The sequence below is a fragment of the Acipenser ruthenus genome, chromosome 22 (genome assembly GCF_902713425.1).
Source record: "Acipenser ruthenus chromosome 22, fAciRut3.2 maternal haplotype, whole genome shotgun sequence".
Taxonomy (NCBI): Eukaryota; Metazoa; Chordata; class Actinopteri; order Acipenseriformes; family Acipenseridae; genus Acipenser; species Acipenser ruthenus.
The window spans coordinates 18,532,948-18,556,609 of NC_081210.1; the positions used below are offsets into that span (position 1 = coordinate 18,532,948).

At 39.7% G+C, this 23,662-nt stretch overlaps 2 protein-coding genes across 5 annotated transcripts; one reads left to right on the forward strand and one right to left on the reverse strand.

Moving 5' to 3' along the window:
- Nucleotides 1-5,576: 5,576 nt before the first annotated feature.
- On the reverse strand, nucleotides 5,577-9,816 carry LOC117431086 (heterogeneous nuclear ribonucleoprotein A/B-like). Of its 4 annotated transcripts, none has more exons than XM_034051711.3 (9): nucleotides 9,723-9,816; nucleotides 8,985-9,213; nucleotides 8,196-8,364; nucleotides 7,831-7,989; nucleotides 7,595-7,726; nucleotides 7,058-7,163; nucleotides 6,763-6,927; nucleotides 6,589-6,674; nucleotides 5,577-5,918 (listed from the first exon to the last, which is right to left on the reverse strand). In XM_034051711.3, exons 2-8 carry the CDS (start codon nucleotides 9,188-9,190, stop codon nucleotides 6,604-6,606), a joined length of 1,008 nt encoding a protein of 335 aa, XP_033907602.1. In that variant the 5' UTR covers nucleotides 9,191-9,213; nucleotides 9,723-9,816; the 3' UTR covers nucleotides 5,577-5,918; nucleotides 6,589-6,603. The 4 variants fall into 4 exon arrangements, with proteins under 4 accessions (XP_033907602.1, XP_033907601.1, XP_058852043.1 ...); XM_034051710.3 differs by having other exon boundaries at nucleotides 7,571-7,726; XM_058996060.1 differs by having other exon boundaries at nucleotides 7,571-7,726; nucleotides 9,730-9,761.
- Nucleotides 9,817-15,484: 5,668 nt separating this feature from the next.
- LOC117431077 (small ribosomal subunit protein RACK1) lies at nucleotides 15,485-21,718 on the forward strand. The gene is made up of 8 exons (XM_034051688.3): nucleotides 15,485-15,704; nucleotides 16,776-16,947; nucleotides 17,757-17,904; nucleotides 18,857-18,952; nucleotides 19,461-19,571; nucleotides 20,580-20,720; nucleotides 21,135-21,245; nucleotides 21,593-21,718. The coding sequence occupies exons 1-8, from the start codon at nucleotides 15,596-15,598 to the stop codon at nucleotides 21,656-21,658; spliced, it is 954 nt and encodes a 317-aa protein (XP_033907579.1). The 5' UTR covers nucleotides 15,485-15,595; the 3' UTR covers nucleotides 21,659-21,718.
- The last annotated feature ends 1,944 nt before the right edge of the window (nucleotides 21,719-23,662 follow it).

Sequence of the window (23,662 nt, forward strand, 5' to 3'; positions counted from 1 at the left end):
TCATCCCAAACCAGCTCGATGGGGTTTAAGTCTGGAGACTGTGCTGGCCATTCCATGATTTGAAGCCTACCGTCTTGTTCTTTTCTTCTAAGGTAGTTCTGACATAGCCTGAAGGTATGTTTTGGGTCATTATCTTGCTGTAGGATGAACCCCTGACCAACTAGGCGTATACCAGAGGGTATTGCATGGCGCTGCAAAATGCTGTGGTAGCAGTTTTGGTTCAGGGTGCCACTCACTCTGTGCAAGTCGCCGACTCTGGATCCAGCAAAAGAGCCCCAGACCATCACGCTTCCTCCTCCATGTTTGACAGTTGGTGTCGCACACCGAGGAACCATCCTTTCGCCTACTCGACGGCGTACAAAAACCCTGCGTGATGAACCGAAGATTTCAAATTCTGATTCATTGGTCCATAAGACCACCTTCCAGTCTTCAGTAGTCCACTGGCGGTGCTTCATGGCCCAGGCAAGCCTCTTTTTCTTATTTTGCCATCTTAGCAATGGCTTTCTTACTGCCACTCGACCTGTCAAACCTGCAGCTGGAAGTCTTCTCTTCACAGTTGAAACTGAGACTTGCTTACTTCGACCAGTGTTAAGCTGTGCTTGAAGCTGTTGTCCTGTGAGCCGCCTATCACGCAAGCTGTTGACTCTCAGAAACTTGTCTTCTGATTCTGTTGTGGCTTTGGGTCTGCCAGACCTCTTCCTGTCAGAGTTTCCTCCAGTTTCCAAGTGCCTTTTGATGGTGTAGGAAACTGTACTCACTGACACCTTGGCTTTCTTTGCAATTTCTCTAAAGGAAAGACCTACACTTTTGAGGGTTATAATGGTCTGTCTGTCTTCCTTTGTTAATTGCCTTTTTCTCGCCATTATGAGAGCAATATACTACTTCCTGCAGTACAATACTGTCCAAATAATGCTTAAGAGGGTGTAGTAACACAGTCTGTTCCAACACTGCTTTTATACAGACAGAGGGTTTGTAAGTAATCAACAAAAGTTGGGACACCTGTAGGAATTGTTAGCATCAACTTTCAAGGCTTAATTTACTTCCATTGCTGCAGAACAGCTGTAAGTTGTTAACCCATTACTTGTTCCCTGAAAAAGGCCTTTTTGTATAACTCTGAAATGTACATTTTTTTCCAGTTTTTGGTAACCTAAACTTTTTTTTTTTTTAACCTCTGGCAGTTTACCGCTTACCTTTGTACCATTTCAGGTTATTCACTGGACTTGAACTGCTTAAATTTCAATAAAAACTGGAAAAATGGGGGTGTTCTAAAACTTTTGACCGGTAGTGTGTGTGTGTGTGTGTGTGTGTGTGTGTGTGTGTGTGTATATATATATATATATATATATATATATATATATATATATATATATATATGTATATGCCCTGTGTTTTTCATAAATACAAAATAAAACGAAATGTAACATATAAAACTAAATGCAAATATAAAACTAAATAAAACGAAAAATCATTATAAAGCAAACCTAGAATGACATTTTTAAATTGGGATGTTTATACAAAAAAATAGTTTAAATAAATACTTTGCAATTGTATTTGTCACGGTTCAGCCGTTACCATAGACACAGTCTGAAGGGATACTGAAGCTCTGACTAGCACTTGCACAGATGTATAATTTGGAGCGAGTCGTTTGGGATTTAAAATTGTGATGGAAGAGAAGAGACGTTTGTTTCGAAAATGCCTAAACCACGCATAACAATTAAACACTGCAAAGAATTTGCAGCTGACATTGACAAAATAATGATGTGCAGATTTTGCACCTGTCGGCTGGAATGGGAGTCGAAAGATACAGTTGTTAAGCATTATTATCTGTTTATTCCTTGTGGGGAAAGTATGGCTTGTTTGCTTGTACAGATGAAGCTGCTTTATATCACGATTGTCATGTCGGTATAATTCATGATATAAAGAGGATCATGATCTAAAGCGGGTTTCACGTTTGCCTGTGACAGCACATTACGAGTGCGAGAAAAAAAAAACTAACAGTGAATAAAACAGAAGCGATTTAATATTGTACATTTAGTCGTTCTTTACATTTAAACACATGCATATAGTTTACTACAGGACAAATACGGTTTGTGTCATTATCAAAAAAAGGCATACTTGTCGACTGATGAGAGCTATCAGTACTTGGGGTTTTTTTTGTATGAAACTGACGTTAAAATTTGGTGACGTTGGTGTTTTGTAACTGAACTGTATCCCGTTAAGACCGCCCATGCAGCATTTGACAGGCTGCACAAAATGTAATGTTATCAGCCAAGGTGATTATTGGTTGTTAGTTGCGTTGGAAAGTAATTATATCCTGTGGTTACTTAGTAAAGCCCTGCAGCATTTGACAGGCTGCACAAAACGTGACAATAAGCGGGTTTGTGAGAAGTAATTGAGAGGTCATTTCTCAAAGAACCGATGGTGCATGCCAAGTGGCTTTTGAAAAAATAAGTGGTGCAAACTTTGCACTGGAGCAAATTCTGTTTTGGTTTTAAATGGATTTGAATGAATGAATGAATCTGCTTTGCTTTGTGTTTTAAATACTGAGAAACCCCAAGCTAGCCGTAGTGTTTCATGCAATGGGTTTGAAATGAAATTCCTACCGTTTTAATGGGTAGATTGCTGTATGTGCAGTTATTATGACAACCCCACAATAGTAGGGCAGTGTAAATATATATTTGTATTATCTTTATTGTATTTTTATAGAGGACATGGGCAGTATTTACTGTAGTTAGAGTGGGGGACTGTTACCGTTACTGCCGCTAATGAGAAATTATGGTAAAAAAAATTCTGGACGAGGTCTGTTTGTCAATGTATTGTTTTTTTTTTTTGTTTGTTTTTTAAGTGGATGTTTAATAAATGTGTATGTAGTTATAACATGATGTATACTATACTATTAATATATACATCTATTTGAGTTGATTATTAATGTGTATCTAATAAAACGACATGTGAAAAATAAAATGAAAAATTGTAATAAAAAAAGTAAATAATTCATAGGGCTCTAATATTAATATATAATGTTATTGTGAGTATACTCATATGTGACGTGTATAATGGAATGGCAGGTGTAATACATGTGTTCATTGGCTCCCTCTAATCAGGCTTTCAATAATGTAAGCACCAGCGGTCCTGTAAAAGACCATGATTTTGAAAGGTGTGCCAGGGGAAGCTGAAGTGTTTTATTTTCCAAGAGATAACATCTACATTAACTGTGTGTTGAATGTTAATCTGATATTTTGAAATGTAAAATACAAGAATTGTTCACTTCTGTAAAGTTCTTTAATGTGGGCCAGATAGTGGTGTGCCTGTTAAACATATTTACATTTTGACAAATATGTTTTACTGTGATTCTCTTTTTTTTGTTGTTTTGGATATTCATTTCCAATGAGTGGATCTGCCTTTAATTTTAGGCAGTGTTGTCTATGTTAATATTGACTGTCAAGCAGTATGTGATTTTTGTATTAGACTTTGATAAATGCAGTGCTTGTGCAACTTTAATCCAGAGTGTTGGTGACCAAAGCAGTGTGTAGCTCTGGGCATCCTGGGAGAACAGGTTTGCTGCCCTGGTTAATGTACTGTGCTGACTGCTTCCAGTAAAAAAATAAATAATAATAAGACAACCAGATTACAGTGGAGCCTGCCTATCTCAACCATTCCAGGAAATATCTGACCATATTAAACGTCACACATGTGAAATCTAGATGGCGGCTCCAGAGCAGTGAAGCATTAATCAGACAGGGCCAAGTTAAAATTAATTGTTGAAAGGACATTTCCGATTTACTGAAGAGCATTTAATTAAAATATTTGTTTATTTTCAGTTAGTATCAGATGTACCCACTGTGCAGTTTTATTAGAGTAAAATAAATGTCAGAATCTTAACTTATAAAAGTCCTGAATTGTCTTTATGAAACTGTAAATTCAAATCATAACATCTATGAAAAATGACAAACCTACAACATCCTAAAAACTAAAAAAAATAAAAACCAACACCTGTTATTGTGCAATAAACTTGTTTTATTGGCAGCAGTGTGGAGTAGTGGTTAGGGCTCCAGACCGGAGGGTCGTGGGTTCAATCCCTGGTGGGAGACACTGCTGCTGTACCCTTGAGCAAGGTACTTTACCTAAATTGCTCCAGTAAAAACCCACCTATATAAATGGGTAATTGTATGTAAGAAAAGAAAAGAAAAAAAAAAATTGCATGTAAACATAATGTGATATCTTTTAACAATTGTAAGTCGCCCTGGCTAAGGGAGTCTGCCAAGAAATAAATATTGTTTATTTAGCAGACGCCTTTATCCAAGGCGACTTAGAGACTAAGGTGTGTGAACTATGCATCAGCTGCAGAGTCACTTACAACTATGTCTCACCCAAAAGACTGAGCACAAGGAGGTTAAGTAACTTGCTCAGGGTCACAAAATGAGTCAGTGGCTGAAGTGGGATTTGAACCGGGGACCTTCTGGTTACAAGCCCTTTTCTTTACCCACTGGACCACACAGCCTGTTAGTTGTGGATTTAATTGTAGGAAGGTATAAAACAATTTTACCTGATTATGCCTGTGAAGACCTTGCACTACAAGTCAATCTCGTTCAGAAAGCAACAAGGGGTAGTTACATTGGGGTCTGATGTATTTAGTTTTGTTCATCACATTTTGCATGGGATGTCGTGTTCTTTAAATTAGCCTCTAAACATGGCACAGAATTGCCAGGCTTTCAAGTTAATCAAGTGTTTAAATAAATAAATAAAATAAAAAAAAATATTCCCTTACTATAGGATTCAGTTGTGCTGCCACTTCTCTCCAAAGATGACTAATGTTGTCTTCCCACTAAATCTACAAATATGGTTTGCTGTTCAAGTACATTCAGAACACTTTGCAAGCCCACTGATTACGAAGCTTTCTAGCACTAGCAAAGGCTAAAGTCATGCAATTTGTCTGTAAATTAAGTGCTGCAATAAAACAAATATAGGGAAAGAAATTAAGGGTTAGACAGGACTAAAAATGCAGATGGGGATTTGTTCTTTAATGGTATGTGATCAAGAAGCATCAACTGGAAAGACTTCATTCTAACCAGCAGCAAACAAGTGTTTAAAGAAAGTAACTAACATTACACTACAAAACATGCCATCAGATTGTCTGTAATCAAATTCCTTTAATGACTTAACTCTGCATATAGCCAAGACAATAGATAAATACAGAAGATATATAAACCAGAGTTTACTTCCAAGTATTTGCCCAAGACAAACTATAGAGGAATGGTTCAGTGGGGTAGAGGGGGTGTCCTTATACATACTTGCAGGTTTCAAGGTGTCTGGTTCTAGAGTGCCGTTCACACGTTTAAAAACCCAATTGTAATCTAATCGCCAACAAGCTTTATAAAACTAAGAAAAAAAAAAAAAAAAAAAAAAAAAAGCGTTTATAACCTGCATCAAGGTCGTCCTTTGCTACCAGCCATCAACTATACATTAGCACTTTACGATTAGAAAAAAAACCCCTCCATTTTGCTCAGTAGCTATGCATCTTGCTTCCACACTTGGCACAATTTAAACAGTAAAGTAAATCTAGAAACACACTGAAATTACTCAAAATTGTTTTATTTCAAAAGCTCCCAACAGCTTCGATCGCATATTGTGGTAAATCCAGTAGACATGTAAAATACAACCTTACAATACATTAGATTCAAAATAGGTACCAAAAAGTACAGTAAAAATAACACTTCCATCTCTGGAAATGTATATGGACACAAAACAATATAAAATAAAAAGTGGAAAAGTGACATTTGCTTCCCCAATTCCTCACTTGTTCTGTACAAATGGAGCATGAGTCTCTTAAATCTGCCAACTCCAAAGGAAAGTCAGCCCCCGTATTTACTGCAGCAGTATGAAGGGGACCCTGGATCTTGAATTCTTTTATTTTAGTCCTTAAAAGTAAAACAAAAAGATAAACATGTTGCAAGCTGTCTGGATGCTACAGAGTGGTATGAAAGTTGAATAGCAAGTGTAAGCATGGTCTACAGGCAAGTTCTTAATGCTGCACAGAATGCTCCCTTTATTTGCAATTTTAAGAGATCAGGTTCTATTAGCCCTTTGGGGGGGCAAGAGTCAGATGCTTTATTTTTAAATAGGAGTCAAATTGAGCAGGAATTTAGTACAGGGCATATTTATAGATAGACAATTAAAGAGGTGCTACTAGAATGCAACTACAAGCACTGATCCCTTGGTACAAATTTACAAGTTTTAGCCTGGCCAACCACCTTCTCAACCCTTTCATCATGTTTACAGACAGAATCAATTCAGATAGTTTGTGGTAAGGTTGTGTGGGAAATGCCAGGCTCAATTGTCCCCCAATAAAAACAAATGGACTGGTGTGCAAAGCCACTGTTAACAGCTTCTCTATAGATCAGTAGCACAGATCCATTTAAAAGATCCAGTCCAAAAACGCTCAAGTTCCCCAATTGAGGACTTTGGAACAAGTTACATAATCCAGATTGACTAAATCACATATCCGGATTATGGCACTTTCAGAGAGCGTTAACTACGCATCACTAGAACTACATTGTCAAGCCACCATAATCATGCTTCAATGCATACCTGTACTACATGTGATCAGTATGGCTTGTAGCTACTCTGGTGGCCTCCACGTCTTGGAGTTTTTCCATAGCTTGTATTGCCCTGGTCTGGAGAATGAAAGAGAAAGGGGCTGAGTTCTATTGCGCAAAGACAAGTTAAACAACTAGAAATTAAAGACTTAAGGCTCATACTTACTGTAATCATAACCCCCCTGCCCATATCCGTAGTAGCCAGTGTAGTCGTAATTTCCGTATCCGCCATAGCCACCGTATCCTTGCTGTCCACCATATCCATACCCCTGGTTGCCATAGCCCTGATTCCAGTAGTTATTGTAACCCTGGTTCCAGTTCTGGTTTTGGCCTGTAAAATAAAGTGCCTTCTGTAAAAGGTGGTCTTGATCTGCGCCAGGAAAAAGGCTAGTCAACTAGGACTAAAACACTAAACGAAGGAAGCATGCCAACTGTTCACTACAAGTATTTTAGACACTTACCTCCTCCTCCACCACCACGGCCTCCCCTGCCTCTGCCACCAAAACTGCGGCCACCAAACTGCTGCTGCTGGTAGACTTCCTTGGGCTGCGCAATTTTAATTTCACACTGTAAAGAGGGGGAAGTGTTAGTACAACACGCTTCTATAATGAATGTACTCACTACAACGCAGGTTTAATCTCTCTTTAAAAGAGAGACTATTCAAGTTTAGAAGACTTAACATGCATCTTATCTGGTCAACATGCAGCAAATCTAAGAGTATACAGAGCACCACCTTCAAACTAATATTTAACCCACCACCCTCACTGAATAAACCCAAACTCCAGTTAGTCACAAATGTGGATCAGACTGATCTAAATTTAGGAAAGTCACTTCCTGCCAATTTAAAATTAAATGGTTTAGATTTCATAAACTTGTTTATAAAGCAATGGCAGAATGGAAGCCTCACCTTACCGTCTCCTACATACAAACATTCTTAATGCTTCAGTATAAAATGGAAATAAAAATATACGTACAAGGCCATCCTTCCCGTTTGTTACCTTGCTTCCACTAACGTTATGGTATTTTTTCTCAAGGATTTTTTTAACGGGAGATTCTTCCTTGAATGTGATGAATACAAAGCCCCTCCTTTTGTTAGTCTTTGGGTCCATTGGAAGCTCAATGGATTCAATCTGAAATGAAAGGCATGGTCAGAGAGAGCGCAAATGTACTTCTATAATCAACTTACTTAAGGTACTTGGCAAACAGGAAAGTTAATACTTGGTTATTTGTTTACCTCTCCATAGGTTCCAAAGTATTCTCTGATCTTTTCTTCTGTTGTCTCTGGGTTCAGACCACCAACAAAGATTTTCTTAACTGGCTCCTTTTTCATAGCCATTGCCTTCTTTGGGTCGATCTGTCGCCCGTCAAGCCTGTGCTCCTTCTGTTCCAGGACCTAAAAAAAACCAAAAAACTAACAAGTTAAGCATCAGCCTAAAAACCTGATTTTGTGGGTTCATTTTAAGCTACAGGCCAAGTTAATGATGCAACACAAACATGCTTTGGACAGATTTCACATAGATCTTAGAATGAAATGTCTACTTAATCAAATGAGTATCAAGCACCAATAAGCTAACACATTGAAGCTGTTTGTTTACTAACCTTGTCTACACCAGCGGCTTCTTTGAAGAGGATAAAGCCAAACCCTCTTGATCTTCCTGTGTTGGGATCCATCTTGATAGTGCAGTCAGTCACTTCTCCAAACTTGGAAAAGTAGTCTTTAAGGTCTTTTTTGCTTGTGTCCCAACTGAGCCCACCAACAAACATTTTCCTGCATGGGGAGACATTCAGTACCATTTAGTTTGGATTTTAACCAGGTTCAGACAACAGCATTAAGCATTGGTGTCCCTTCATAATTGCAGGACTTGTCATCATTCATAACATGTCTGATGATAGGACCGTGATATTTTAATCACTGGGACACAATTTATTCTATGAATTTCAAAACTACATTTTAGGAGCAGAGATCGAAAAGCCAACACTCTACAGTATTAGTAACCAAGCAGAACATGAAACAATTCCATTTAGTGGCCAGGTAACACTGCTTAATACAAAGGCCTCAATGAACACTGCCGAACGAAATAGTACAAATGAGAAAAGCTTTGTTTGGGAAGTGGAGTAGCTGTATATCAGAGCACACACTTAATCCACCATAAAAATCTTATCTGCTCTTGCCAATCGATCCTGTATAGGAAAGGCGCTAAAGCACAAAAGCTGTATAATTGCAAGTATTCAGCCCATCCCCCACCCTATACTAGCACATGGCGCCAACAAAGACCGGAGGAACAAAGGAGGTCAAGCAGCTACCCCCCACAACAACTACACACAATTATTTTCCTAGCACCTTCCGCAATAAATAATTGTAGCGTTTTATAACCGCTAATCCCTTACCCTGCATCCTCCTCGCTCTTGCTGGCATTGATCTGATCCCCTTCTGTTGCACCATTCTGAGGATCTCCCTCCGCCGTTTCCTCCTGCTTAACGTCGTCTTCCGTGTGTTCTGCTGCTTGTTCTGCTTGCTCGGCTCCATTCGATTCCTCCTCTCCCTCGTGGCCGTTCTCGGAGGTTTCCATAAGCTGTTGCTCGGCGTCAGACATGATCTGTTTTTTTTGTTAGTTACCTATACAACGAAAGGCGGTGTTTAAAACTGCAACTTCCTCATTGCAGTGCCCTCAAGGCGCGCTCATTACATACACGGCGGTCACTGCACACCTCAACATTAAAGTGAAGTCTTATTATAGTTGGTTTATTGATATAAAAATACACGTAAACAAATCATTTAAATTTCACACTAATCGTGATAAAACACACCTTAAATATCAAACATTAGCAAAACCGATTAAAAAACACTTCCAAAATATTTAAATCCACAGATGTTTTTAAAAATCACAAATATAATATAAAACCTAATTTCACCGGAACAAAGCGACATTTTCTTTTACTAGCGTGCGGCTTCTTATATAACATAGGCCGCATACATTTCACTGACAGTTTAACACTATATTTGACTATACATCTCATAAAATACCGCAAACTAAAAACTCTATATAACCGTATTTCAAAAGGGAATTTCAAATAACGATCATTATTCAACGTCAAACAACTGTTAAAATGGAATATATTTCTTACTGCTCACAAGCGCAGAACTAGAGACTGGTCTCAAGATGGACTCTCCCTCACAATGCCAACTCGTGGCAGTTCTTATAGTACCGGATAAGCTGCTCGGTTCAATAAAGACGATCCTTATTGGCCGTATACCACTGTCAATCACATTGATCGCCACTACTCATTGGAGTATCACACACTTACGCTCTCCCCGCCTCTCTTTTCCGCCCACGGAGCATTTTTTATAGTGGTTGTTCGCAGAAAGATAAAATATTTTCTTTTTAAACAAATAAAAAGCAAAATAACACGTGATTAACTCTTTCCGTAAATATTTGTTCACCATTTCTTAACGACTTTTTAGATTTTACAACTTTTCCCATATTTATATGTGCGTTATTTTTTTTCGCAAGATACTTATCGTTTACATAAGGGGATGGAAGTAGGCCGGAGGAGGGGTATTAACACTCGAATGCATGTCAGTGAGATGTTGTGTCTGCAGTCTCAAATATACTGTGTGTTTTGTTTGTATTATATTTTAAACGTGTTACATTTTGTTGACAGTTGCACGTAACCGATGCGTATGTTGAGTTGTTTCCACGAATTTGTGTATAATGTGCGTACGGCAACACTTATTTTTTTTCTATATCACATAACTGGTCGTTTCCTTCTCATGCGGGCAGTGTTAGAATTTTGAGTTTGTTCCATTGGATTATTTTAAAGACCTCATATTATTTTTGTGTCTATCTGAGAACAAAGTTGTAGTTTTTACACGACTAGAGGCATAGGGTACAGGGATATGTTTGTTAGAAATTGGATTTTAAGAGGCAGGTTTATGTTTCCCGCAAGCACCCTTGTTTCCAATGTGTGGCACAGCCACTTAAAAATGTTAAAGTTCAAAATGCAATTGGGGTTAAACAGATCAAACCTAGAAAAAGATCCTGTAAGATGCAATGCTTTGTTTAAACGGCTATCTCAAATCCGTTGTATTTTAAAGTTTGTGCCAGTGTTGCTTAAATTTACTGAAAAATAAAAAGGCCACTGAAGAAAAAAACAGCAAATGCCAAACAAAGCTTTACAGAGGCTGATTGAATTGTAACTTAGCCTATACCTTCACAAAGTAACCTTTTGAGGGTGTCACAAATTCAATTGATTGAAAGCGATTTAAAAAAAATAATTAAAAAAAAAACACATAAGTAGTGCTCTGGCTTTTCTGTTCCTTACCACATCATGGATCGTTATTGCTGTGTTGCCTGTGTGACAATGTGGGCAATAATCCTTACACTGTCAGTGCACTAGAGCAGACATTTTGAAAATAGCTTTGAAACAGATTTTAAAGTTATAAGTGTAAAAAGTTGTCAGGATGTTAACAAGGAAAAGAAAAAATACAGATGTTATTTAAACAGTTGTAGCAAAACCCTGCTACTTTTTGGCCCAGGGGGACTTTTTTGACCTGAAAAAAGAAACAAGGACCAGGGGTCACAAATGGAGATTAGATAAAGGGGCACTTTTTTACACAGAATTGTGAGGGTCTGGAACCAACTCCCCAGTAATGTTGTTGAAGCTGACACCCTAGGATTCTTGAAGAAGCTGCTTGATGAGATTCTGGGATCAATAAGATACTAACAACCAAACGAGCAAGATGGGCTAAATGAAAAAAATACACTTCGGTTACTTTCCTAATGTGTGGCTCGAATGAAAGATGTGGATCAAAAATTACATCCAAATTTCAAATTTCAGCCTTCAACTCAGAAGAGAAACTACTAAGTGTAAAATCAGATGGATTTAGATTATTTAGTTGATTCTTTGATTGTACAATGCTTTGTGATAACTGTCGTGAAATGTGCTATATAAAATTATATTGTAAAAGCATAATCTATGTTTTGTCTGAGTTTGACATTAAAACATTTTTTGACACTCATTGCTTAATGTCAGCAAGTCAAGAGTATTTTCAGCCGAGGTGTCCCGCGGTTTGAGTATCATCAGCATAACAATGAAAATGTACCTCCTGTCTACAGACAGTATCACCCAAAGGTAACATATGCAAGGAAAACTGAAACTGAAATTCGGAATATTTAAACCACGAGTGATAGCGAAGTCTAACGTATGGGTTGGTCACACATGTAGTCAACAGATAGCAACTGCCAACAAGTTACTGCCATTTTGTTACCAAAAATTTGAACGTAGGGGTTCTATCAGTTTTCTTTCTACACATCAAATTTTCGGCTTGAGAATGCTAGTAGATAGTTCAGCATTCATGCAAGCCAGTTCCCATTCTGTTTTAATTAGACATGTTTCTGCTTTTTAGTTTGTGTACTCATTGTTTGGTAGCCAGAGAAACAACTGAGATGTGGGTTGAAGCCCTCTACAAACACCCAAGCTGTTTATCATTAGTTTTGACCATAAATGTCAACTGTAGAAAAGGTACAGTTAATGGAGTTCAGTTTTTGCATGTTTTAAAATTAACAAAAATGTGTTTGGATAGTGTCCAGGCTTACTGAAAGTACATTATCACCTTGTAGTGTCTACCATTCCAGCATTCACACAAAGTACAGTTACAATTTGCTAAATTGAATGCTTCTTTTTTTCTGGAATCAATTTTACTTTAATAATTGTATTTTTAAATCTGCAGCCTTTTTTCAGAAACTCAGACTTAGAAGCCATTCAATGTAGGTATGAAGGACGAACCAGACAGTAACACTGTTGTATGGAAGAGTATACACGGAGTTCATGTGCAAACAGAAAGGTACCGGATCTTAGAATTAAGGAAGAGGAATGGCATTTCTGTTTCCAGATGAAATGTACTGACCTTGATTTACAGTGTCTCTCATACATGCTTCAGGTTCTCACGATTGCATGCCTATTGTTGCAGTCAGTAGCTGCCATCCGACCTTAGCTGTGTTTTAATATAATCTGCAGGCCTCTTAATCCACAATATATGATGTTGAACACTGGCTGGTTCACTCCTGTAGAAGAAGTGTCTAGAAAGCCCACTCATGGTGCTATACCAGCCTTCAGTGTATAGCAAGCGATCAGATGTTTAAAACAAATGTAGCAGAACCATTGGCTGACTACAGCATTACAGGCAGTGTTCTAGATTTATAGCAAACCAATCAGTACTGGTAATTCATACCATTGTGATTCCATTACCTTGTCATGATGTGGACATGTTACAGCTGTAGTGTAATTCTAGAAGCTAGCTACTCTTGCCTCTCTACAGTGTTGTTGAAGATTATTTGGTAAGTGTTTATTTCAGTCCTGAAAACGGTCTGTCTTTAGCATATTTATTGTCTCAAAGACAATAAATATGCTAAAGTCCCTGGCAGCACCTTATCTGCTTGTGATTGTTTAAAATGCAAATGGACATAGGAATGCCCTGGGGCTTTATTGACAAAGAGAGGCATGATTATCATTTGTGTGGACCTCGGGATGAACCTCTGACAACAAGTGCTCTGTATGACTTTCTTTTTGTAATGAATAATAATAATAATAATAATAATAATAATAATAATAATAATAATAATAATAATAATAATAATAATAATAATAATATAGGGAGTTCCTTGTGTTTGTTGTTTCACTGTAGTTTAGTCATTTCTGTACTGTGTGTGAGTGAAGTTTGTTTAGGGGAACTTGTTTACTGTCTTTTTGCGAAGTGGTCGTACCACTAAAGGTTTATCATGGTTAAAAAGGCAGTTTCAGGGGGTCCCCAAGTGGCTCACCTGGTAGAAGCACAGCTGCATGGTGCCCAAGGTGAGTCATACAGCACAGGTTCAAGTCCTGGCTGTGTGAACTATGCCCATCATCACTGGGGACTCCGAAGGAAGCGTCACATTGGCTCAGGCCATGGGTGAGGGAGATAAACCCAGGAGGGACTGTTTGTCCTCACTGCTCTACAGCAAACCCTACTGGACAGGTGCCCAGTGAGCTCAAAGGCGGGCACCTGCAGTGCTAGCCTTTGTCCTCCAGAGACTGGTAGCGCACTGACATCTGCTCTCGAGTTCCTGGGTGAAAAAGGAAGCTGGCTTGGTCGTGGGATCAGAGGACGCCCACTGAATCTTCGTTGAGGAGAAAAGCAATTGGGCATTCCAGATTGGGGGAAAATGATAATTGGACACGCTAAATAAAAAGGCAGTTTCCCATGCTTATACACTTAATAAAAGAAGGTAGTACTGTATATTTCCCATGCAAAATGTGCTGTTATAGCTTACCAAGCAAGACAGAAATTATTTCAATTTCTGTCTTGCTTGGTAAGCTATAACAGAGCTTTAAAATGTCATTATAACCCCCATAGTGTTCAGTGTCTATTTGGCACCAGAGGTACCTAAGTGGCGAGTAGGTTTCAAAAGGAAAGCAGGAAGCTTGTATCCTTGAAACAACCTTTGGAGGGTATACACCAAAGTGACTGTCAACAAGGCATGTTTTCAGAAAACAGGCTGCGCAAAAGGTTTTGTTTTAATATGAAACTGAAGAGGAGAGCCGTGGCAGACAGTGAAAGTGTTATTTCCAGAGGTAATCCTGGGTGCCGGGGCATAGCCTGATACTCTTCTATATTTGATCGCAATTTACCTCTTATAAGTTTATATTTATTTATAGTTAATTTGGGTTCTTAGTCTGAACAATAGGCTACACTCAGACGCGCAACGGTGGCGCGTCTGACTCCAGATCAGAAGGTTGCGTGTTCATATCACGTCGAGGTCAAAGCCTTCTTTGTAGGAGGCTGTGTGGTCCAGTGGTTAAAGAAAAGGGCTTGTAACCAGGAGGTCCCTGGTTCAAATCCCACCTCAGCCACTGACTCATTGTGTGACCCTAAGCAAGTCACTTAACCTCCTTGTGCTCTGTCTTTCGGGTGAGACGTTATTGTAAGTGACTCTGCAGCTGATGCATAGTTCACACACCCTAGTCTCTGTAAGTCGCCTTGGATAAAGGCGTCTGCTAAATAAACAAATAATAATAATAACTTGGGTTTCAAGAACCAACCATTACTTTACAATTGTAAATAATATGCAAATTAACAAACAAAATAACTACCACTACCCCCCTCCCCTTGGAGTTGTGCATTATCCTGTTGAAATGTAAGAGATGAAGTCCATTGGAGGAGCTCTCCAGCATGTTTTGTACCAGCCTGCAACTGCTGTAGTGGCTCTGGGATTTGAAACACACCCGTTCTTAAGTCTCAATTTCTCCTCCCTCAAGCAGACCCAATACAAGTGAAGTGCTCAGTAATGTGAAAGGATGCAGTCTGAAGAGGTGGTGCTTGACTGGACATCGTTTGTGAAAATGGTACACAAGCTCAATCACCTGAACCAAACTGCCTGGGTTTAGTTTGAAATATATTTTGTACATAATGTAAGAAGGCGTTTGTCTCCTATGCCTGTTGAAATCTCAGCTGTGTAGTTGTTTACTGTAAAACCATCATATACAAAACAAAAAAAAACTGCTTTGTTTCTTTGACTAACATTTTGAAACTTTATCATAGCGTAGTGAAGCGTAGCAAATGCAGTGAATTCATAATAAACACAGCCACATGTGTAGTACATGCATGGGGAAAGCAAGGTGAGCTGTTATTGACCATATCAAAATTTACCATGGTAAATTTGACAGTAATTGTTTAGTTTCCCTATGCCTTTGCCGAGGAATTATACTTTGGGTGAAATCGTATTTAAATAGCGTTTCACGTGCAGCTGCAACAGGTTTGTGATGTTTTTTTTTTTTTTTTACAGCTAACCTCCGTGTACCCACAATGCAACACGTCCCTCTGGGTGCCTTTTTTTAGTTCCGTTTCTGGGTCAGCTCTTCCTCTTTCCTTGTGCCTGTATCTGAAAGGAGCAGGGTGGCCATTGGCTCCGATCGCAATCCGACTCCATCCTCATTGAAAGGCACCGTGTATCGTCGCCAAAATGACCGAGCAGATGACCCTAAGAGGGACCCTCAAAGGCCACAATGGCTGGGTCACCCAGATTGCTACCACTCCGCAGTTTCCAGATATGATTCTCTCTGCATCCAGAGGTAACCCTGTCGCCCCGGCCCGCCGCCATCATGCACGGGCTGCTGTGGCAGCCTACGTGGTATAGGGGGAAAGTGGACGATGACTGTCACGAAAGTGGTTGAAACTGCAGCACAACACAGGCAATGTTGGCGTTAAAAATAATATTAATAAAAAGAAGTACATAGTCTAATTGATAGTTTTATCACAACAGTATGAAACGCAGCAGGAAACGCGTGTCGTGATAGATAAATGAAATATAACGCTTTCAGTTAAATGCGACACGTGAGTGGTGTAGTTTTTATTTTTGTTCTTTGTAGCAAATTTGGTTGCGTTATGTGAAGTTGAAATCAGATTAAAATATGTGCTAGTATAAGGTTACTATTGTTATGGGTGATGCGTTGTAAACTGCTATTTGAAAATCATGATATTTTAATACGCATTTAATATGTAAAATGTTTCAGTTTATCAAAGTGAATACCCATGTTTTTCAAAACTAACATGTACCGGCTCGTTTTCATCGATGCATACAACTAGTACTGTGAATAGCGGTATAAAGCAGGAAATTGCCGGACTGCTTGGTAATGTTTAAAAACAAAGAAATGGTTTAGAAATGGGTTCTTTGCAGTAGTTCGTTTTTATAAAATATGTGTAGATGTCTATAGTCAAACTAATGTGTAGATACAAGATTATCGAAGGCATCACCCCAGGCCTAGAAATACATTTTGCCATTGCATTAAGTGACCTGTCAATAAAGCAGAAATCCTTCTTGTTAGGAATCTTCTCTTGAATGAACAGGAGAACTGCTCTGAACCGCTAAACATGGCCCTTTGGTCAAATTAAGTAAACAAAATTGTGGTTTAGGTTGGTCTAATACAGTTAAGTATGTACAGTAATGAGTTTTTTTTTGTTTTTTTTTTGCAAATGAAGGAAAAGTTTTTTTAAAGCTACAATATTGAAGTCAAACAGTCAGGTTACTATGAATGGTGTTGGGATACAGCAAGACAGACCTAGAAGTGTGAAAATAGTGTCTTGTACACTAACCCTGCATTTTTTATGTGTGCAATGCTAATACATGACTGTTCAACCTTCAGATAAGTCTATCATCATGTGGAAGCTGACCAGAGATGAGACCAACTACGGCATCCCCCAGCGCGCCCTCCGCGGCCACTCCCACTTCGTCAGCGATGTGGTCATCTCCTCTGACGGTCAGTTTGCTCTGTCTGGATCTTGGGATGGAACGCTTCGACTTTGGGACCTGACTACGTAAGTGTGTTGGCATGCTGCTGCTGCTGTGTTTGGGATTGTCAGTGTAGCAATACAAAGCAGTTGTACTTCACACCAATATGTGATTCTTCAGATCTCCACAGACGAGGGTCATTGATGTTGATTGGGTGAGTTTCCCATTCCAAGTGAATAAACTGCTGCTTGATTTGTGATTGCTGCTTTTCTTGGACTCTGAGAGCAGCAATCCACACAAATCCAGCAGCTGTTTCTTCACATGTTTACCTTGAAATAGTAAACTAGTCCTATCCGCACCAATGTCCCTTACCTGTGGATCTGAATAATTGTTTTGTGGTGTGTGAACCTCTAGTGTTGGATCCCTGTACATATAGACCACCTATCTAGGTCAGGGTTTTGCTTGTAAAATATAAACTGTTTAGTGCCTTTAAGTCTGTCCCAATGATTATCTTATTTGCGGTCCTATCATCTGAACCATTGATGACAACCTGCAATGCTGATGGGAAAGTGGCAAAGTTTAACACTCTGGAGGCTAGCGTTTACTTTTTAAATGGTGAAACAGCTTTGAGTTGTCGGTACATAACAGTGCTGACAAAGTAAATGGTTAAATTAAAACCAAGCAACATTTTAGTTAAGCAAACGCTCTCAAGCTGTGTTTTGTATTGTGGAACACAGACAAACCTGTAGTGACCATTCTGTATCTGTAAAATACTATATGCATAATAATTAGGCAGTTTTTGTGCATGAAGGATTTGCAGCACTTTGTGAGACTTGTTGTACCCTCCTCTACCGGAGTTCAGCTTAAATAGACTGTCTGTTCTGTGTGTTTTTAGAGGTACAACTACCCGGCGCTTTGTCGGGCACACCAAGGATGTCTTGAGTGTTGCCTTCTCAGCTGACAACCGCCAGATTGTGTCTGGCTCTCGGGATAAGACCATCAAGCTGTGGAACACCCTGGGAGTCTGCAAGTACACAATCCAGGTAGGGGCTGCCCAAGGGCTTTACAGGGCTAGCAGCTTGCACAAGCCCTGCAAACTGGTCCTGGGTTTCAGAACTACCTTCAATTATCTTTAAATTATCAGGAGTTTGAAACATTGCATGCCAGTATAACTCCCTATTAGTGTCATTAGTACAATGTAGATTTTGTGCAAACTCCAGGCATCTGGTAATTTACCTAAAGAAGGGACGTTCTGGTACACAGTACTGGTTGCTAGGCTAGTGTGAGTATTGAGTATCAAGGTCCTGGACTGTACTGGAACAGGTTGGAGATCACTAGTCTACAGCACTGATGTGTGTCTCCTGTATTCAGACTGTCTGGAGAGATGTTAGGCACCTGTGTGAGCTCAATACTTGAGAATTAGAATGGAGTATGAATATTCTTTAACACAACCCTGCCCTTATCACAGTCACTTCCAAATGGCTCTGAATGCCAATTCAAGTTCTGAAGTTCAAATCACATTTAATCACAATGCTCTGTAGTTTGAGCATGTCTTCAAAATCTGTTCTTTGCCTAGGCTCTGTTATATTAAAAGCACCACAAAGCTGTTTATGTAACTTGCTGTCAGTGGGAATTGAATGCTAATAATGAATATGCCTGTACATGCTGCCATAAGTCTGTCCCAGTGATTATAAAATTCACGGTCCTATCATCTGAACCACTTCGTTTTGATGACAAGTCCTGCAATTATGATGGGATATGCAAAGTTTTATGTGCTTTAGTACTGGAGTTGTTCACACTTTCACGCAACTGTAAAGTGAATTGAAAGTTCACGTAATGCATCAAAGCTGCAACCTGTTGCACAATTAGGTTTTGTAATGTTTCAATGAACTTGTTGCACGCCTCAAATACACATTGAAACACAGTTGAGGTGCACACTTATATGGTGGATTAGCTCTTTGTTTGTCCTTGTTAATGTGGTCCCTTTTTCTCCAGGATGAAAGCCACACCGAATGGGCTTCCTGCGTGCGCTTCTCTCCAAACAGCAGCAACCCCATCATCGTCTCTTGCGGCTGGGACAAGATGGTTAAGGTATGAATATTTGACATCCAGTAAACCTAACCTTGTTAGCTAATTCCAAGTGTCCCAGTGATTATAAAATTCACGGTCCTATCATCTGAACCATTAGGTTTTGATGACAAGTCCTGCAATTATGATGGGATGTAATTCAGATTCAAATGGCATAAACTGCTTGTCATGTACTGTTATTAAATGTATTCTCCATGGCTTTTTAATGGAATACATCTGTGCAAGTACAAAAACTAAATGTGTTTTGAAAGTTTAGGGCTTATAATGAAATTCTAATACTTGTTATTGAAAACAGTGGTTCTCAACTCTGCTTCCTGGTGCCTGTCAGTTTCACACTTGTTAATGGTGTGAAACCTGTTAAGAATCGGGTTGCAAGCACTATTCCATAGACAAGTAGAGACACAAACCTGGACTCTTTACTGCCAGTTCTGTGCCTGCAGTAATACTTGCGTGTGAACTTGATTTGTGAAATGGTGGTTTTGTATCTAAATGTGCGTGTTTAAATGGCCAGGTCTGGAATTTGGCTAACTGCAAGCTGAAGACTAACCACATCGGACACACCGGCTATCTGAACACAGTCACCGTCTCTCCTGATGGCTCCCTGTGTGCCTCTGGTGGCAAGGTAAACTTCAGCAGGATCGTTACATACACTTTCATTCAAACTGCACATTATAGACGCCTGTTTGCACATACACATTTAACCTTGAGAAATTAAAATATGCTGTGCATGTCCAGCCGTAGGAAGGTGTGGTGCACAGCACTACTGAAGTGTTTCACTTGGAGGCTGTGTGAATGTGTGGGTGTGGTGAGCTGTGATGAAACCTTCAATGCCATCTGTATTGTACGGTGATGATAAAGAGGCTGTTTCTGAGCACAACCCTTGTTTCTTTAAACCCTCATCTGTGTGACACAACTTGTGTACATTAGCACACGGTTGCAGTGCCCCGTTTTGTAGTCAGTTTAATTGATCTTACTATGCATCATACAAATAGCTCATCAGAACCATCAAATGTATCCTGATGCACACTGCATTGTGACTGCGTATCGTGATACACATCTTACTGTGACATGAATGTACTGTTCCACCCCTAGTTCTACACACTGCTGCCTGTAATCTGGATTCATGTTTCTTGAAAGGCTACGATGGAGGTTGATTGTTTTAAAACATGCAGTTCCATTAATTTAGTTAGATTTATTTTGTTAAATTGTGTATCTTATTACAGAAGTGGGTGACAATTGTCTCTGCAGTTTAATAAAAAAAATCCTATGCTCTACCATAGTTGTATAGCGGAGGCTGCTGTACTTGTTTTACATGGAGAACCACTGATCTAAATTGTATGACTGTCAATGGAAATACTATAGCAGAAGTTATTGCATATTGGAGTCTGGGTTAAACTTGCATTACATGTGTAAGGTGAGGTCTGCTTTTTTAGTTACTTTTAATTTTGTTTGCTCCCCATAGGTTGGCTTCAGTTTGTTATTTCATCAGTATGCTAGCTTTACTTTTTTGTGTGAGTAGGTCCCTAGATTATGCTGTTATGAATTTGATGCAAGGTCTTAAGTGCACATAGTTTGGTTTTACTTTAGTTTACAAAGATTGACTGACAGTATTTTGTGTTCTCCCCATTAGGATGGTCAGGCAATGCTGTGGGACCTGAATGAAGGCAAGCACCTGTACACTTTGGATGGTGGAGACACAATCAACGCTCTGTGCTTCAGCCCCAACAGATACTGGCTCTGTGCCGCTACTGGACCCAGCATCAAGATCTGGGTGAGTTGCAGCTCAAATATACAACCCTTTGTACCTTTCACTGGGTTCATGTTCTAGGGAGAATTGTGTGGGAGTATCTGCTAGAAGGAAAATAGATCTATTCTGCCTTTTGAATTGCAAAATGGAGTTCACGAACTGTAAGCTGTGATGAAACTTTCAATGCCATCTGTATTGTACGGTGATGATAAAGAGGCTGTTTCTGAGCGCAACCCTTCTGTGTACTCTAGGTAAGTGAATGGTGAACCCATAAGGTAAAGGTTTACAGAAGTACAAACCTACAGTACCTTTCTATTGCCACCAAACACTCCAGCTACACCTGGAGTTCACACTGCATTCAGATCTGTTCAGCGTTTTTAATGGTGCTGTAGATTTCTGTGGATTGTATTTGTGTAACATAAGAACTAACCTCTACAGGACTTGGAAGGCAAGATCATCGTTGATGAGCTGAGGCAGGAGGTGATCAGCACCAGCAGCAAGGCTGAGCCCCCACAGTGCACTTCCCTGGCCTGGTCTGCAGATGGACAGGTAAGAAGCGCTCGCCCTTTCTGTCTGTGTGTATGCCTGCTCCATTCCCAGTCATTATGACCATTCATGACTGATCTGATTTCCAGTGGGGACAAGTCCTGCAATTATGAGGGGCCACAGTAATTAAATAAGCATAGATTAGTTAGACTGCCTGTCTTGCTTACTGAAATGCCAAAGTGGTCATTTTGAAACAAAATTGATAATGACGGCAATGTGGGTGCAGATCTTGGTTACACCTTGTAATTGTAATAGCTGGGATGGATGGAAATAGGTGCTGTGGATGATGGTGTTAAATGTCCAACTAGATATTGGACCTAACTAATACTAAATCTGCTTCTCTTTTGCAGACCCTGTTTGCTGGTTATACCGACAACCTGATCAGAGTTTGGCAGGTCACCATCGGCACACGATAATTGTTTTCTACGAAAATGAAGAGAACTGTTGGAGCTTTGAATAAAAACTAATATTTGAAATGTGTGTTTTTTGTTTTTTGTGTGAAGTGATGGTGGAAGTATTTGTCTTGAATATTCTCACTTGTGTAGTGTCACGATTGTGAAGGAGTATCAAAGGTGACGGAGGAGCCTGGAGCTGCTGACCCCTGTAAGGGTTCTTGCATGTGCTGTGTTGTGTGGGTAAAGTTCTATACCTTGATGGACTGGTGTTACAGGGTGTGTATCTTGTGTAAGGTGCTTTTTCCAAAAATTGTGAATTCTGATCTCCATTTGCAAAGTGATGTTCAAAGCATCCCTTGTGTGTAGATAAAAATAATTAGGGTTATCCCTGAGTGACTTGTTTGTAGAAGTGCATCGGCGTGGTGCACAGGGTCAGTCTTGCAGCGCAGGTTCATGCTGTGTCTTTGCTGGGGACTCCGAAGGGAGCGTTGCATTTGCTCAGGCTCTCCTGTGGGTTGGGGAGGTAAAACCGGCAGGCCCCGTTTCTCATCGCTCAAACCGTGCAGGCTAGCCACCCAGTGAGCTCAGAGCGGACACCTGCAGGTCTGGCCTTTGTCCTCCACACATTTGCTCTCGAGTTTCTGGGTGAAAAAGGAAGCTGGCTTTGTTTCGGAATAGGAGGACTCCCACTGAATCTTTGGGTCTCCTGAGACATGTGGGGCCTCCCCCTCCTCTGTTGAGAACCACTGGGTAAATGATGAATTAGCTCCTACAACACTTCATATTAGCTGCTTATGTATAGTTTACTTTTAGTTGTTGTGAAAACAAGTTTTTGAAGATTCTGATGAATGTAAATTAAAGATTGCTAAATGACAAGCTTGGTTTCTTATTAACAGTCAAATTTGTTAATAGTGGAAAACACTAGTGGAGGCTTTGAGTAAATTGATGATGCTCATAACATTGATATATAGTGTAACTCCTGAATGGGTCTAAGACTTCTGCACAGTGTGTATATAAGATAATTGCCCTAGAATTTTAGGATTGAGACATAAGATATATATATATATATATATATATTTTTAATCAGCCATAATAGTAGTACATCGCACTTGCAGTGCATTCTATTGTTTTAAGACTTCCTTAATCCTGTGAGGCATGGACACAATGAACCACTGAAGGGGCGAGTTGTCCTTTCGTTTCCTCCATGCAGTCTTTACACTTGATTCCAGTTAGTTTGGGTTGCATGGTTGACTTCTCATGATTTCTTGTCCTAGCAGACCCCACACATTCACGATAGGATTGAGATCCGGTGAATTTCCAGGTTGAAATGGCAGTGGTGTGACGCTGTCGTCTAACCATTTCTGCACTTGACAGCTCCATGTCAAGGGGCTCTGTCATCTTGGATTAGAAATCACTGTAGAGATCCTGTTCCTTTGGCAGAAAAGCATCCTCAGATATGGAGTTTCCAGATGCTTCGTCATTGGGACGGTACACTGGCTTGTATCTTTCTCCTTTGCGCTTTGAACTCTTATTCCACCTCGGATTCCAGAATAACTGAAGGGGGACTCAGAGAATGACTTTGTATGTGCAACAAAAGTTCAGGTGATCTCTGATGTTTTTCTTGCTCAGAAGGGGCTTCTTAGCAGGCCTCGCTGACACCAGACCTTTCTCCAAGAGACTCCTTCAGTCCAACTTCTTTCCACATGCTGCATTAAGTGGACACTACTGGCCATCCTGTTTATCCAATGTGAATGGTATAGGTGGTGATCCTGGTGAACAGTGCTGGCTTTTGGGCATCCAGACCTGGGACAGCTTTCAGTCTTCTTTTAAAATCCTCTCAGAGATGCCATTCCCCATGCATTATTATTTTACAGCAATAACCCTGTCTATATCCGTCAGACCAGTTTGGCACACACGTCATTCTTTATGCTTGTAAATCAGTGTACATTTAATAGGCATAAAGAAGTTTAATCTTAAGTGAGTATATACTTTAAGTTTGAATATATTTTCTGTTGCAGACTTATC